The 17,718-nt window shown below is 53.5% G+C and overlaps 1 protein-coding gene across 1 annotated transcript in view; it reads right to left on the reverse strand.

Moving 5' to 3' along the window:
* NOL6 (nucleolar protein 6) overlaps window positions 1-17,718 on the reverse strand; it is a 175,110-nt gene that overhangs the window by 72,453 nt on the left and 84,939 nt on the right. The window contains exons 16-17 of the mRNA XM_075328588.1: window positions 16,791-16,928; window positions 9,276-9,393 (exon numbers count right to left, since the gene is read on the reverse strand). Coding sequence (XP_075184703.1) covers window positions 9,276-9,393; window positions 16,791-16,928 — 256 coding nt within the window. The remainder of the gene's footprint in view (window positions 1-9,275; window positions 9,394-16,790; window positions 16,929-17,718) is intronic.

Below are 17,718 nucleotides of genomic sequence, written 5' to 3' on the forward strand. Positions count from 1 at the left end.
CTTACGCTGGCCAGCGACAAGGACAAAGAGCGCATCTGAACGGCGCAGGGCGCCGTGCGAGACACGTAGAGCCGGAGAGCTCTCACCAGATCTAACGAGTGCAAATCCTTTTCACATTGGTGAACTGGATGAGGGCAAAATGAAGGTAAGGAGATATCCTGATTGAGATGAAAAGGGGATACCACCTTAGGGAGAAATTCCGGGACCGGACGCAGAACCACCTTATCCTGGTGAAAAACCAGGAAGGGGGCTTTGCATGACAGCGCTGCCAGCTCCGACACTCTACGGAGCGATGTAACTGCCACTAGAAATGCCACCTTCTGCGAAAGACGTGATAAAGAGACATCCCGCAGCGGCTCGAAAGGTGGTTTCTGAAGAGCCGTTAGCACCCTGTTAAGATCCCAGGGTTTCAGCGGACGCTTGTAAGGTGGGACTATGTGGCAAACTCCCTGCAGGAACGTGCGGACCTGCGGAAGCCTGGCTAGACGCTTTTGAAAAAATACGGATAGCGCCGATACTTGTCCCTTGAGAGAGCCGAGAGACAAACCCTTGTCCATTCTGGATTGAAGGAATGAAAGAAAAGTGGGTAAGGCAAAGGGCCAGGGAGAAAAACCCTTATCAGAGCACCAGGATAAGATGATCCTCCAAGACCAAGATCTTCGCGGACGTTGATTTCCTGGCCTGTCTCATAGTGGCAATGACATCTTGAGATAAGATAACCCTGAGGACGCTAGGAGCCAGGACTCAATGGCCACACAGTCAGGTTGAGGACCGCAGAATTCAGATGGAAAAACGGCCCTTGAGACAGCAAGTCTGGGCGGTCTGGGAGCACCCACGGTTGACCCACCATGAGATGCCACAGATCCGGGTACCACGACCGCCTCGGCCAATCTGGGGCGACGAGAATGGCGCGACGACAGTCGGACCTGATCTTGCGCAGCACTCTGGGCAGCATCGCCAGAGGAGGAAATACATAGGGCAGTCGAAACTGCGACCAATCCTGAACTAATGCGTCCGCCGCCAGAGCTCTGTGATCTTGAGACTGGGCCATGAATGCCGGGACTTTGTTGTTGTGCCGTGACGCCATGAGATCGACGTCCGGCGTTCCCCAGCGGCGACAGATCTCTCGAAACACGTCTGGGTGAAGAGACCATTCCCCCGCGTCCATGCCCTGTCGGCTGAGAAAATCTGCTTCCCAGTTTTCTACGCCCGGGATGTGAACTGCGGAGATGGTGGAAGCTGTGGCTTCCACCCACAGCAGAATTCGTCGGACTTCCTGGAAGGCTTGACGACTGCGAGTGCCGCCTTGGTGGTTGATGTATGCGACGGCAGTGGCGTTGTCCGACTGGATCCGGATCTGCCTGCCCTCCAGCCACCGATGAAAGGCCAATAGGGCTAGATACACTGCCCTTATCTCCGGAATATTGATCTGAAGGGATGACTATCGGAGTTCAGGTTCCCTGAGCCCTGTGATGGAGAAAAACCTCCCCCCACCCTGACAGGCTCGCGTCCGTCGTGACCACAGCCCAGGTGGGGGGTAGGAAGTATTTTTCCTGCGATAGAGAGTTGGGAAGGAGCCACCACTGAAGTGACGTCTTGGTTGCAAGGGAAAGAGAGACGTTCCTGTCGAGTGAAGTCGACTTCCTGTCCCATTTGCGGAGAATGTCCCACTGGAGTGGCCGCAGATGGAATTGCGCGAAGGGCACTGCCTCCATCGCTGCCACCATCTTCCCCAGGAAGTGCATGAGGCGCCTCAAGGGGTGTGACTGACCCCGAAGAAGAGATTGCACCCCTGCCTGCAGCGAAAGCGGCTTGTCCAGCGGTAGCATGACTACTGCTGACTGAGTATGAAACTCCATCCCAAGGTACGTCAGTGATTGGGTCGGTGTCAACTTGGATTTTGGGAAGTTGATGATCCACCCGAACTGCTGGAGAGTCGCCAGAGCGACGGAAAGGCTGTTTTGACACGCCATCTGAGAAGGTGCCCTGACTAGAAGATCGTCTAAGTAGGGAATCACCGAGTGGCCCTGAGAGTGTAGGACTGCCACAACAGATGCCATGACCTTGGTCAACACCCGTGGGGCTGTCGCCAGGCCGAAAGGCAATGCCACGAACTGAAGGTGTTCGTCCCCGATGGCGAAACGCAAAAAGCGTTTATGTTCGGGTGCGATCGGCACATGGAGATAAGCATCCTTGATGTCGATCGATGCTAGGAAGTCTCCTTGTGACATCGATGCGATGACAGAGCGGAGAGACTCCATCCGAAACCGTCTGGTGCTCACATGTCTGTTGACCAGTTTGAGGTCCAGAACGGGACGGAACGAGCCGTCCTTCTTTGGCACCACAAACAAGTTGGAGTAAAGGCCGCGACCATGTTCCTGGAGGGGAACAGGGATCACAACTCCTTCTGTCTTCAGAGCGTTCACCGCCTGAAAAAGTGCATCGGCTCGCTAAAGAACCTCTTGGAAGCCGAGTCTGCCTTCCATTCGCGCAGCCACATGGCCCTGCGGAGTTAGCGGATGCCACCGCTGTACGGCTAGCAGAGTCTAAAACTGCGTTCATGGCGTAGGAAGAAAAAGCTGACGCCTGAGAAGTCAGAGACGCAACCTGCGGAGCAGAATTACGTGTGACCGCATTAATCTCAGTCAGACAAGCTGAGATAGCTTGTAGTGCCGACACGGCTGCACAGGCCAGGGCAAAACACGCGCCCGTGGCTTCATAGATGGACTTTACCAGGAGCTCTATCTGCCTGTCAGTGGCATCCTTTAGCGATGAGCCATCTGCCACCGATACCACAGATCTAGCCGCCAATCTAGAGACTGGGGGATCCACCTTGGGACATTGAGCCCAACCCTTAACCACGTCAGAGGGGAAGGGGTAACGTGTGTCAGTAAGGCGCTTACTAAAGCGCTTGTCCGGAACCGCTCTGGGCTTATGGACAGCATCTCTGAAGTTAGAGTGATCGAAAAATGCACTCCGTGTACGTTTAGGGAACCGAAACTGGTGTTTCTCCTGCTGAGAAGTCGACTCCTCTACCGGTGGCGGCGGGGGAGAGATATCTAACACCTGGTTGATGGACGAGATAAGGTCATTTACTATGGCGTCCCCTTCAGGTGTATCAAGATTGAGAGCAACGTCAGTGTCAGAGCCCTGAGCTGCGACGTCCGCCTCCAGAGAGTCCTCACGCTGGGAACCCGAGCAGCGTGAAGAAGTCGGGGAAAATTCCCAGCGGGCCCACTTAGCCGGTCTGGGACTGTGGTCCGGGCCGGAGCCTCCACGTGAGACCTAGGGCCCCCCCTGGGAACGTGCTGCGGCGCGGACAGAGAGGGGCCTGGAGGTGAAGATCCAACAGGGCCCGGGGCTTGTGTAAGGACCGGTCTGGACTGTAAAGCTTCAAGCAGCTTGGCAGACCATTTGTCCATAGAGTGAGCCATGGATTGTGAGAGTGACTCAGAGTTTTTCAGCAAAAAACTGCAAACTCTGTCCCTGGCACCTGGACAGGGGGAGCAAGGGGTTCTACCTGAGCCGAAGGGCCCACTAGTGACCGAGGCTCAGGTTGAGGAAGCAAAACAGGGGTTGAGCATTGCTCACAGTGAGGGTAGGTGGAACCCGCAGGTAACTTAGCCGCACATGAGGTACAGGTCGCAAAATAACCCTGTGCCTTGGCACCCTTGCTCCTTGCGGACGACATGCTGTTGTCTCCTAGGAGAGTGATCACTGAGGGTATATGGGAAGGGTATACAGCCCGACCGAACAGAAATATATAAATATATATATAGTATCTAATCCGGCACCCTAAGGGGACCAGCACCGGGTGACCGGTGTGGCTTACCGACCGCTAAAAAGCGGAATGTGTGTCCTCCAGATTCCCTGCCTTAGGTCTCCCAGCGTTGCAGAGCTCTTTCCAGGAAAACTTCCACAGGCAGAATGCCAAAGAAATGGCTGCCGGAGCTCTCAGGGGAGGAGTGGAGCCGTGGGCGGCGTTAGAAAAAGTGCGGGAATCTGGAGTCCCCACAGTGATCAGTGAGGAGGGAGGAAACATACAGGATGCTCCGGCCCTCACAGCCGACGTCAGGCCGGCCGTCCCGCCCTTACCCCTGATAGACAGGCCCGGGGGCGGGAGTTTTGCTACTAGGCCGCAATTGAAGCCGGGGACTAAATTTAAGACCGCGGCCGACAAACAGGCGCGGTCGGCGCGGAAGTCCGCCGGCCGTCACAAATAAGCAGCTGCCGCAGCGTCCAGGATAAAGGCGCTCCATGCACATCCCCCATGGGGAAACAGAGTACCTTAGTGATGCAGGGCCCGGTCCCTGAGGATAAATAAACTCCTGTCCGACAGATTCCCTCAGGGGCTGCGGAGGGAGCACGGTCCCAGTGGATGGATGACCGCTCAGGATCCCACTTCTCCCAGAGCCGCTAAGGGATGGTGAAGGAGACGGCATGAGGCTCCGGCCTTTGTACCCGCAATGGGTACCTCAACCTTAACAGCACCGCCGACATAGTGGGGTGAGAAGGGAACATGCCGGGGGCCCCATGGGGGCCCACTTTTCTTCCAACCGATATAACTAATCTGAGATTCATGAGTGGATGTGTGCCTCCTTCCACACAAAGCATAAAACTGAGGAGCCCGTGATGCACGGGAGGGTGTATAGGCAGATGGGAGGGGTTACACTTTTTAAAGTGTAATACTTTGTGTGGCCTCCGGAGGCAGAAGCTATACACCTCAATTGTCTGGGTCTCCCAATGGAGCGACAAAGAAAAGTTCCTGTGCTGAGATATTATAAATGTGTCCCTGCCTATGTGCTGTGTAATGGCCGTGTCTGACCCTGTGGAGCTTCTCCAGCTCATGGTAGCACATATCACAGCTCCCAGCAGAGAGAGAGGGCATAAGTCAATATACAGACAACACAGCAGGGGCCCACAACCGCTTCATTTCCCTGCCTCACAGGAGCGAGGGTTACTGCTGCGTCTCAGCCCTGTGAACCCGTCATAAATAAAGTCAGTGATGTAGAAGCTCCTACAGCCGCTTAGCCATTATGTCACTGACTTAATTTATGATGAGCTGAAAGGACTGATGACAAGCCAGAAACACTCCCTCCTGTGATAAAACAAACAGATAAGGAAGTGTGCTACCTCACACAACAAAACAGCTGAGAGTCCCTGACATGTCACCAATATATTCTCTTCTGTTCCCTCCCCTGGCAAGGAGCTGTGTATCGGAAATACATTTACAAATACTTTTCATTCTTTTTTTTTTTTATCATTTAATCACATCCAGAGCTGCACTTAAAAGGGTTGTCGAAACATAAATATTGGCTAAGAAGGGAATTTTGTTACTTACCGTAAATTCCTTTTCTTCTAGCTCCTATTGGGAGACCCAGACGATTGGGTGTATAGCACTGCCTCCGGAGGCCACACAAAGCAATTACACTAAAAAGTGTAAGGCCCCTCCCCTTCTGGCTATACACCCCCAGTGGGATCACTGGCTCACCAGTTTTAGTGCAAAAGCAAGAAGGAGGAAAGCCAATAACTGGTTTAAACAAATTCACTCCGAGTAACATCGGAGAACTGAAAACCGTTCAACATGAACAACATGTGTACCCGCAAACAAACCAAAAATCCCGAAGGACAACAGGGCGGGTGCTGGGTCTCCCAATAAGAGCTAGAAGAAAAGGAATTTACGGTAAGTAACAAAATTCCCTTCTTCTTCGGCGCTCTATTGGGAGACCCAGACGATTGGGACGTCCAAAAGCTGTCCCTGGGTGGGTAAAGAAATACCTCATGTTAGAGCTGCAAGACAGCCCTCCCCTACGGGGAGGCAACTGCCGCCTGCAGGACTCTTCTACCTAGGCTGGCGTCCGCCGAAGCATAGGTATGCACCTGATAATGTTTGGTGAAAGTGTGCAGACTCGACCAGGTAGCTGCCTGGCACACCTGTTGAGCCGTAGCCTGGTGTCGTAATGCCCAGGATGCACCCACGGCTCTGGTAGAATGGGCCTTCAGCCCTGATGGAACCGGAAGCCCAGCAGAACGGTAGGCTTCAAGAATTGGTTCTTTGATCCATCGAGCCAGGGTGGCCTTAGAAGCCTGCGACCCTTTGCGCTTACCAGCGACAAGGACAAAGAGTGCATCCGAACGGCGCAAGGGCGCCGTGCGGGAAATGTAGATTCTGAGTGCTCTCACCAGATCTAACAAATGTAAATCCTTCTCATACCGATGAACTGCATGAGGACAAAACGAAGGCAAAGAGATATCCTGATTAAGATGAAAAGAGGATACCACCTTCGGGAGAAACTCCTGAATGGGGCGCAGCACTACCTTGTCCTGGTGGAAGACCAGGAAGGGAGCCTTGGATGATAGTGCTGCCAGCTCAGACACTCTCCGAAGAGATGTGATCGCTACCAGAAAAGCCACTTTCTGTGATAGTCTAGAAAGTGAAACCTCCCTCAGAGGCTCGAAGGGCGGCTTCTGGAGGGCAACTAGTACCCTGTTCAGATCCCATGGATCTAACGGCCGCTTGTACGGGGGTACGATATGGCAAACCCCCTGTAGGAACGTGCGCACCTTAGGAAGGCGTGCCAAACGCCTCTGAAAAAAGACGGATAGCGCCGAGACCTGACCTTTAAGGGAGCCGAGCGACAAACCTTTTTCTAACCCAGATTGCAGGAAAGAAAGAAAGGTAGGCAATGCAAATGGCCAGGGAGACACTCCCTGAGCAGAGCACCAGGATAAGAATATCCTCCACGTTCTGTGGTAGATCTTAGCGGACGTGGGCTTCCTAGCCTGTCTCATGGTGGCAACGACCCCTTGGGACAATCCTGAAGACCCTAGGATCCAGGACTCAATGGCCACACAGTCAGGTTCAGGGCCGCAGAATTCCGATGGAAAAACGGCCCTTGGGACAGTAAGTCTGGTCGGTCTGGTAGTGCCCACGGTTGGCCGACCGTGAGCTGCCACAGATCCGGGTACCACGCCCTCCTCGGCCAGTCTGGGGCGACAAGTATGACGCGGCTGCAATCGGATCTGATCTTGCGTAGCACTCTGGGCAAGAGTGCCAGAGGTGGAAACACATAAGGGAGCCGGAACTGCGACCAATCTTGCACTAGGGCGTCTGCCGCCAGCGCTCTTTGATCGCGAGACCGTGCCATGAAGGTTGGGACCTTGTTGTTGTGCCGTGACGCCATTAGGTCGACGTCCGGCACCCCCCAGCGGTGACAGATTTCCTGAAACACGTCTGGGTGAAGGGACCATTCCCCTGCGTCCATGCCCTGGCGACTGAGGAAGTCTGCTTCCCAGTTTTCTACGCCGGGGATGTGAACTGCGGATATGGTGGAGGCTGTGGCTTCCACCCACATCAGAATCCGCCGGACTTCCTGGAAGGCTTGCCGACTGCGTGTCCCCCCTTGGTGGTTGATGTATGCCACCGCTGTGGAGTTGTCCGACTGAATTCGGATCTGCCTTCCTTCCAGCCACTGCTGGAAGGCTAGTAGGGCAAGATACACTGCTCTGATTTCCAGAACATTGATCTGAAGGGTGGACTCCTGCTGGGTCCACGTACCCTGAGCCCTGTGGTGGAGAAAAAATGCTCCCCACCCTGACAGACTCGCGTCTGTCGTGACCACCGCCCAGGATGGGGGTAGGAAGGATCTTCCCTGTGATAATGAGGTGGGAAGAAGCCACCACTGCAGAGAGTCCTTGGCCGTCTGGGAAAGGGAGACTTTCCGGTCCAGGGATGTTGACTTCCCGTCCCATTGGCGGAGAATGTCCCATTGAAGTGGGCGCAGATGAAACTGCGCAAACGGAACCGCTTCCATTGCCGCCACCATCTTCCCGAGGAAGTGCATGAGGCGTCTTAAGGAGTGCGACTGACTCTGAAGGAGAGCCTGCACCCCAGTCTGTAGTGACCTCTGCTTGTCCAGCGGAAGCTTCACTATCGCTGAGAGAGTATGAAACTCCATGCCAAGATACGTTAGTGATTGGGTCGGTGACAGATTTGACTTTGAGAAGTTGATGATCCACCCGAACGTCTGGAGAGTCTCCAGTGCAACAGCCAAGCTGAGTTGGCATGCCTCTTGAGAGGGTGCCTTGACCAGTAGATCGTCCAAGTAAGGGATCACAGAGTGTCCCTGAGAGTGCAAGACTGCTACCACTGCCGCCATGATCTTGGTGAACACCCGTGGGGCTGTCGCTAGACCAAATGGCAGAGCTACGAACTGAAGATGGTCGTCTCCTATCACGAAGCGTAGTCTTCGCACAAAGCAGAAAACTGGTGAGCCAGTGATCCCACTGGGGGTGTATAGCCAGAAGGGGAGGGGCCTTACACTTTTTAGTGTAATTGCTTTGTGTGGCCTCCGGAGGCAGTGCTATACACCCAATCGTCTGGGTCTCCCAATAGAGCGCCGAAGAAAATTGAAAAGTATCTGTTGTCTGGGTTATCGGCCACCTCTGCAATGTAGCAGAAGTGGCCGAGCATGAGCAGTTCTTACAAGGCCAAGCTTGTTAGCTTTAGATCAGCACTTATCAGATGGATGGACGCACGAACTGGACATCTTTAGGGTCCTAGTACTCCTCTGATGCTGCAGAGGCAGCGCACAGTAAGGCTATGTGCCCACAGGACTATGTACCCGCGGATTTTGTTGCGTAAAACCTGCGGATTTTCTGGATTTTTTAGATAAATCCGCAGGTTTTAGCAAGTACAGACACACCCCATGTTATCCTATGGGACATGGGGAGTGCTGTGTCCATGCTGCGGTATGTGCGGCTGCGGAATATGGTGCGGATGTCCCGCAGCCGCACGTAACTGCATGTCAATTATTCCTGCGGAAATAGCTGCGGAATTGCCGCCACTCCACTATGGAGATAGGGGCCGGGACTTCCGCAGATAAGTTGCATGAATGTCCGCAGGTTTACCGCAGCTACTTCCCTGGAATCCCGCAGCAATGGAGAGCTGTTGATTCCGGGAGCAGCTGTGGGAAACCTGCGGTTATTCATGCGGCTTACCTGCGGATTCCAGGGAGCTGCTGCGGGAAACCTGCGGATATATCCGCAGACACAGAATCCTGAGGGCACATAGCCTAAGGGTTAGTGCAAACTCTTAATATTCAGAATTGCACTGTTCCTCAGCAAGCAGGAAGCCTGGAGGCTGGGGGAGCAGTGCGCTCTTGAAGACAACTTGGAAACCCTTTAATTCTGCCGATACAGACAGACATAACCCTTGCTCGCTCTCTGGTGCTTGGCATTTCAGGGTGTGGAGTATTCTACCGCAGACTTCTTACCTTTCACAGGAGATATATAGGCTGGACAAGGCTTATCCAGTGACGGGACGAGAACCTTTTTGTCAAGCATGGTATTGTAATAATTCCAGTCTGGATTCACCGGGACAGGAGGGAACACCTAGAAGAAATGATCTGTAACTCATCACAATACAGACTTCTCCTTTATGTGCAGAATAGTAGGATTTTTGTGTACTCACCGTAAAATCTCTTTCTCTTAGTCTTCATTGGGGGACACAGGACCATGGGACACAGGACCATGGGTTATGCTGCTGTCACTAGGAGGCTGACACTAAGTAAACAGAAAAAGTTAGCTCCTCCCCAGCAGTATAACCCCTGAGCCGGAGGCGGGCTCAATCAGTTTAGTGCACAAGCAGTAGGAGGAGAGCCAAACAATCCTGGATAAAAAACAAGGTAAAAAACTATGACGAACAGTCGTGTGACCAGTGACCTGGGAATGTGGGCACTGGGGAAACAGGCATGTCATATATAACGAAAAAACACAAGCAGGGTGGGTGCTGTGTCCCCCAATGAAGACTAAGAGAAAGAGATTTTACGGTGAGTACACAAAAATCCTACTTTCTCTGTCGTTTCATTGGGGGACACAGGACCATGGGACGTCCAAAAGCAGTCCCTGGGTGGGAAGAAAACCATCACCGGAGATAGGAAGGAAGTCGCTTCCCCTTGCCGGGCTGACCCGGACCTACAAGCGCCTACGTTGTTACAGGTGTGCCACTGCCACCCGCAAACCTTGCACCAAGACTGGCCTCTGCCGAAGCTTGAGTGAGAACCTGTTAGAAACTAGCAAAGGTACGCCGACTAGATCGGGTGGTGGACCAGAGGACCTGGTTGACCGACGTCCGGAGCCCAATCGTGCAAGGGTGCCCTTTGCTCGGTAGACCGCGGCGGAAGTCCGACCTTCATGCGATAGTCTTCACATATGGAGGAAAGGATCCATGTGATATTCAGGCCCTTTGCGCCGGCCTATGCTTCTTGGGAAAGGGCGGAAGGATGGACTGACAGCCGGTGTAACCGACAAAAAAATGGTGTCCTGCCGACACGAAAGACTGAGGGCTCGTACCAGCCCTAGAGCGAACTATGCCTCTTTCAGGCTGAGAGGGGAGCCTAGAACCGACAAAAACGAAACCTAAAGACCTCTTCTGGAAGGAAAGCCGAGGTGTCTCGGACAGAAACGAAGGGTTCTGGCTGGAACCCCCCCCTTATCCTGCTGGCGGAGCGGAAAAAGGGGGAGAAAAGACTACGAGAGGGCTGTCCGCCCTGATGCCGTCTATAACAACCAGATGGCCACAAGGAGCCCACCTATCAAAACAGGTGGGAGCAGGGAAAAAAGGGGTACCTTGAGCAAACTCATCACTGGATTATGGTCCCACTTTTCTAGTGAACGATGAAAAACGCCGAGCCAGATGGACGTTTCTCTGAGCGAAGGCCCTGATTGACGGAAAGTGAAAAGTCTCTGAAGATGCGGTCCTCACACCACCGGGGGAGCTCTTTCCACGTGGAAATAAATCTTCGAGGGAACTGGATTCCATGCCCTCCTCAATGTCTGCCATCATCTTGTTCACAGACCTGACCGAGCCAGCACCCGGGATCCACTGGTGAGGCCATGGAACCTGGGACTCCTGAGTCCTGGTAGACTAGAGGGGCCCCGACACGGAAGAATCTGGCGGTCTGGAAGAAGCCACGGGGCATCTGCGAGGAGATGAGTAAGTTATGCGAAGCTATGCTCGCCTGGGCCACTCCCGAGCTATCGCCTGCCTAGGTCCTTCTTGAGAACCCTCGAGAACATGGAACGCAGCGGGAAGATGCACGAGAGCCTGAACAGGCAACACGACCGGGCTTGGGCGTCGTCCTCTAGTCCAGAGCAGGTGGCGTACTCGACGCACCAGTGACTTGAGAGTTGGATCGGAAGGCCAAAAAGTCACGACTGTAGGTCTTCCTTCGCCAGAGATCTGGCTGTTGATATCCCTGTTGGAGTCCTTTCCCTACGCGAGACCTATCGTACCGCGGAAATCGGCCACGCTCGGGATGTGCTGCCGAGATTAGCGAATGAAAGAGCCTGTCCCAGAGCAAGAACCTCTTGGCCTCTTCACTTGCCATGACGCTCTTTGCGTCTTCCTGGTGGATGATGCGCATCACTGCTGTGGCATGGTCCGACTGGCACCTGACTGGACAATACAACCCAGAGAAGAAATTGTAACCGGGCTAACCGAATGGCTCCGAGTCCGGAATGCTGAAGGGGAGACAACACTCTAGGGGTGTCCCTCGGGACCGTGCCGAGGAATGGTGTGGTAGCATACTCTAGTACGGGAGACTGGTGACGGTTGATAACAAGCTCCAGAGGAGGAAAGGGAATCTTCCCAGGGATGATTAGGAAGATTGGTCATCTAGGAGGAAATTGGCCGGTCACCCTCGAAGACGGAGCCTTCCTGTCCCCGCTCTTCAGTGTGTTCCGTTGGAGAGTCCGGGATGAAATCTGGTATGTGCACCATCGCTAACACCGCCACAGGCTGTCGAGGACTCGCATAGCAAAAAACCGAAGGGAAAAAACGGGAGCGGGAGGCAAAGAGCCGCAGGACCCTATGCCAGGAGGGAAACTGCTCCTGCGTGAGGAGTAGCAACCCTTGAACGGCTCGAATACCGTGCCTGAGGAGTGATGGACCGGGCCGGGTCTGGGAGGACTCCTTCCTGTAGCTCAGCTACCCTAGTAGCGAAAAGTGATGATGATGGTCTAAACCTCAAGGCGAGGGTACTGGAAGGGAGACTCTGGGTCTCCCGGTCGTTCCTGGGCAGAGAGAGCCTGGGGATGCGTAGGGATCGTGATCCCTGCAAGCACTCTTAGAAAGCTGGGACGGTCCGCAGCCACGCAAAGCGGAGATGGCTGTTGTAGGGATAAAGGTTCCCTGACGAACCTAACGTGAGGGAACGAGTCCTGGTGCATCAGAGCCGATGCCGTGAAAGGGATGTACCCTTCCCTTACGTAGCCAGTCTACCCTGACGTAGCCTAGGGGATAAACTGGACTCGCCTATCTCCGAAAGGGCGATCCCGAGAGCCGGAAAGGAAGTCAGCGACTTCCTAGATGTCGAATCTGCGTTCCTGATCCCGAGTCAGAGCTCTCGACGAGTAGGTACCCTGATGTTAGAGGCTCAGGCCGTGTAGCGGGGAGACACCAGATTTTGTAAAGAGAGGGTACTCACAGAAGCTGATAACCAGTCCTGGATCGGCATAGGTGGAGCGCGGACCTCTGCGTAGAGTGACCGTGGAGGCCCTGCGGAGCGTCACGATAGGGACGAGAAGCCAGGAGGAACCCAGGCAGGTGAAGTACAGGGTAGAGTGCCCCTTCATCACGGAGCCCTCTACGAGAAGGGGTAAGACAATATAAGGGACTTACCGCTGGTAAAAATTGTGTCCGAGGAATATCCGTGCTCACGCAGTCACACGGCGAACTGGATGTCCACTGAAAACCCGCAGGGGCCCGCACCTTCCTGTCTGCAAGGTGCCATGCCCCCTCTCTCCAGAGCCCTCTGGGGGAATGATAATGACAATAACACGACTTACCGCAGGTAAACGCCGTGACTGGTTGTTGTCTGTGATCACTCAGCGACTCCAGTGTGGCCTGCCCATTCTCACCGAGACCCCTTTTTGTAGAAGGGAATAAAGACGATGACTAGACTTACCGCTGGTAAACGTCGTGTATGGCAGTTGACTGTGAGCACGCGGTAACTCAGCGAGCTCTGGATGTCGTCTGAGCAGGGTCCGCTCCAAATGACTTAAGGGGGACCTGCGTGCATGGAGATAAGGGGGCTGTCCGTAGCCTTACGGCCTGACTCACCAATTCCAGCAGGCCTTTAGACATGCGCCAAAACATCCAGGTCCTGCTCGGAGTCCAGCAGAGGTGGAAAGCCTGGGCCATCACCCGAGAGGTCGGAAGACTGCCGGAGAAAAAGCAGTCTGGACCTGGGGAATAAGGTGGAAAACAGGGGGGCCACAAAAGACGAGACCTGTCGGGTCCGCTTCTAGCATAGGAAAGGTCCCTGGTACGAGACTCACCTCCCCAAGGGGATTGCGCTAGACCTATGGAAGGTATAACCGAGTATTGGCCGGGGACGCAGCGCATGCGCGTGAAGCCGAGGGACGGCGGCGAGGGGATCTATGACCTGAGACAGGGCATTAACCCGCCGGAGGGGACTAAACTAAAAACTCGAGCTGGGAGCGCGATATAAAAAAGGTGAAACAAAACAAGTGCCCGAAAGTACTGTAGGAGTTAAGGTGCAAAAAACTCATGTATGTAAAATTTTTAATAAAAATCGACCTAAAATAAAAAATATCCACTAAGAAAAGTGTGTTTCAGTCTCTCCCTTGGAAAAATAAGGTGATGCTGAGGCCTCAGTAAACCCAGACTAGTAGTCTGGAATAAATTCCCATTCTCTTTTTTTTTTTTTTTTTTTTCCCTTTCTCTCTTTATTTAAAATGGACGCTGTGAGCGGGAAAAAAATATCCCCCACCCCCCAAGTGATGCCTGGAGCACGGCGGAGGGCGGGAACGGAGAGGCCGGCGTCCAATAGCGACGTGCGGGAGGCGGGCCTGGGGACGCCGAGGACAGGGCCGAAGCCGGGGGCTAAATTTTGGAGGTGCCGGGGCGGACAGAGGCTGCGCCGGCGGACCCGGCCGCAGCGGCGGCGGAGAGGATCCTCGGCGCGCTGTGCGGGATGCGGCCTGGGCACGCCGAGGACGGGGCCCAAGCAGAGGCACCGTCGCGGGCAGAGGCCGCGCCGGCGGACCCGGCCGCAGGCGGCGGCGGGGAGGATCCTCGGCGCGCCGTGCGGGATGCGTTCTGGGCACGCCGAGGACGGGGCCCAAGCAGAGGGACCGTCGCGGGCAGAGGCCGCGGCGGCGGACCCGACCGCAGGCGGCGGCGGAGAGGATCCTCGGCGCGCCGTGCGGGATGCGGCCTGGGCACGCCGAGGACGGGGCCTGGGGGACCGAGGACAGTGGCCGAGCGGAGGTGCCGTTGCGGACAGATGCAGCGCCGGCGGAGCCCACCTCAGGAGGCGCTGTTAAAAGGTACAGGGGCAGCGCCGGCGGACCCGGCCGCAAGCGGCGGCGGCGCAGCAGCGATGCGGGGCCCCCGACCTCGGAGCCGGCAGGGAGCTCCACGGACGCAGCGGGGGAGTCCGGCGAGTAGGCCCAGACCGGGGCCTCAATTTCTGCAGCCGTCCGAGGGGGGGAGAAGGTAGGGGTCCTACCTGATCCGCGGCGCGCTGTCCAGTGTGCAGGCTGAGACTCTGCACATGCTCCTGTGTGCTCCGCTCAGCGAAGGAATGGCTGCGGGCACCTGGAAGCAGGCTGAAGAAGGCGGGAAGTTGGACGCCATTGGGGTGGAAGCCCCTAAATGTAGCAGCGTTGCGGGCCCCATCCAAAAACTCCAGATGCGCTGCGGAGGTCCAGTCCCTGCTGTATGCCCCTTGCGACCCTTTGGGGTGGTACCGCAGGGTGAATAGGGGTGCCCAGGAAAATTCAGCCCCGCGTGCCAACCGGGGAGTGGTACCGTGGAATTGGACGGGGGAGAGGGCCCGACAACTCAAGCCTCTGCGACCTAGGGGTAGCGGTACCCACACGGGCTGCGAGAGCTGAGGTAGAGAAAAGATACCTGCAGAAAAAGAAAATTACCACAGATGAGAGCGACGAGCGTCGCCGAGAAAAAATGAAAAAAATAACGCAAAAATTCAAGTGGCTGAAGGGGGCCCAGACGGCCCACATCAGCCTCCTACGACACTAAGCAAAAAACTGATTGAGCCCGCCTCCGGCTCAGGGGTTATACTGCTGGGGAGGAGCTAACTTTTTCTGTTTACTTAGTGTCAGCCTCCTAGTGACAGCAGCATAACCCATGGTCCTGTGTCCCATGGTCCTGTGTCCCCCAATGAAACGACAGAGAAATATCAAGGACACACACTTAGCAATAAACAGTGCCTTAAAAACGTATTCCCACATTGCACCCACAAACGTAAGTGTATTTTATTGGGTTTGTGCTAAACCACCACAAAGTAGAAAGTATTTGTCAAGTGTAAAGAAATGAGCCCTGGTTTTCTAATTATGTTAAAAAGACAAATCTGAAAATTGTGCCGTGCATTTGTATTCAGCCCCTGCAGGTAATACTGGAAGTCTTTTGGAGGGATGTCTCTTCTGGCTTTGCACATCTAGAGGCTGAAATGTTCGCCCATTTTTCATTGCACACGAGCTCCAGCTCAGCTCAGTGAGATTGGATGAAAACGTCTGCAAGTCTTGCCGCACATTCTGAATAGGATATGGTCTAGACTGTGATGGTGCCATTCACACAGGAAAACGCCATACCATGGACTATAGGTCTGGCAGTATGTTTAGCATCTTGATCCTGCTGGAAGGCGAACCCACACCCCAGTCTCAAGTCTTTTGCAGCCTATAACAGGTTTTTCCTCTATCATTGTCCTGTATTTAGCTCCATTCATTTTCCCCATCAACTCTGACCAGCTTCCCTGCCCCTGCTGAAGAAAAACCTCCCCACAGCATGATACTGCCACCACCATGTGTGACTATGGGAATGGTGCTTTCAGCGTGATGGGCAGTGTTCGTTTTCTGCCACATATAAGGGTGCTTTACGCGCTGCAACATCGCTAGCGATCTCGTTAGCGATGTAACACGCCAGACCGCACATACAATTTGCCGAGATCGCACATGTGACCGGCGCTATAAAATTGACTTATGTGCGATCTCGGCAAATCTTATCTGCGATCTGGCGTGTTACATCGCTAACGATTTCGCTAGCGATGTCGCAGCGTGTAAAGCACCCTATAGTGTTTTGCATTTAGCCCAAAATTTTCTACTTGGTCTGATCTGACCTGAGCACCTTCTCCCACATTCTCTTTGTGTCCCTTCATGACTTTTTGCAAACTGGACATATGTTTTGCTTTGAAAAATATCTTTCATGCCACTGTTCCATACAGTTCAGTTTTGTGGAGCATATGACTAATAGTTGTCCTGTGGACAGATTCTCCTCTTGAGCAGTGTATCTTTGCAGCTCCTCCAGTAACCATGGGCTTTTTGGCTGGGTCTCTAATTAGTGTTCTCCTTGCTTGGGATGTCAGTTCCGGTGACGGCCATATCTTAATAGGTTTGCAGTTGTGCCATAGCCCTTCCATTTTTGAATGATCCATGCTCCATGAGATGTTCAGAGCTTGGGCTAATTCTTTATAACTTAACCATGCTTTACTCGTCTCCACAACTTTTTCCCTGACCTGTCTGGTGTGTTCTTATTTTTCAAGATACTGTTTGTTTCCTAATGTTCTCAAACAAACCTGCCCAATTGCTGCAAGATACTGTACAGCGGTATTCTTGAGTCAAATGCCTAGAAAAGCTGGGTGAAGATGCAGACCCAAAAGATTTGTCTTTTTAGTATTTTAGAGTTAAAAGCTCTTTAAAAAAAATCCTGCATACTATAATAAAAATATAGTAGAAGAACTTACATCTGTGTAGCGCAGTGCTGGGTGCGTTCCCTGGACTGCGGTGACCGTGAGCGGCAAATCATCCAGGTTCCACAGCTTCTTGCTCAGGTCATCATAAGACTGGATGACGCTGACCATCTGCTCCTCTCCTGTACCGGTCTGGAACATGCAAGACAATTACTGAGGAATCTCAAAGAAAGCAGAAACAGAGCCTAAACTCTTTCACCCCCCCCCCCCCCAGGCGATTTCCCATTTTTCATTTTTGTCCTTTTCTTCCGAGAGCTATAACTATTTTTATTTTTCCGTCAATCTTGCCATACGAGGGCTTGTTTTTTGCAGGACGAGTTGTACTTTTGAATGAAACCATTAGTCTTACCATATATTGTACTGGAAAACAGGAAAAAAAATCCAAGTGCAGTGAATTTGCAAAAGAAGGGAATTTTGTTTACTTACCGTAAATTCCTTTCCTTCTAGCTCCTATTGGGAGACCCAGACAATTGGGTGTATAGCTTCTGCCTCCGGAGGCCACACAAAGTATTACACTTTAAAAGTGTAACCCCTCCCCTCTGCCTATACACCCTCCCGTGCATCACGGGCTCCTCAGTTTTGGTGCAAAAGCAGGAAGGAGGAAACTTATAAATTGGTCTAAGGTAAATTCAATCCGAAGGATGTTCGGAGAACTGAAAACCATGAACCAAAAGAACAATTCAACATGAACAACATGTGTACACAAAAGAACAACCAGCCCGAAGGGCACAGGGGCGGGTGCTGGGTCTCCCAATAGGAGCTAGAAGAAAAGGAATTTACGGTAAGTAAACAAAATTCCCTTATCCTTTGTCGCTCCATTGGGAGACCCAGACAATTGGGACGTCCAAAAGCAGTCCCTGGGTGGGTAAAAGAATACCTCGATAAAAAGAGCCGAAACGGCCCCCTCTTACAGGTGGGCAAC

The sequence above is a fragment of the Anomaloglossus baeobatrachus genome, chromosome 1, assembly GCF_048569485.1.
Source record: "Anomaloglossus baeobatrachus isolate aAnoBae1 chromosome 1, aAnoBae1.hap1, whole genome shotgun sequence".
NCBI lineage: Eukaryota > Metazoa > Chordata > Amphibia > Anura > Aromobatidae > Anomaloglossus > Anomaloglossus baeobatrachus.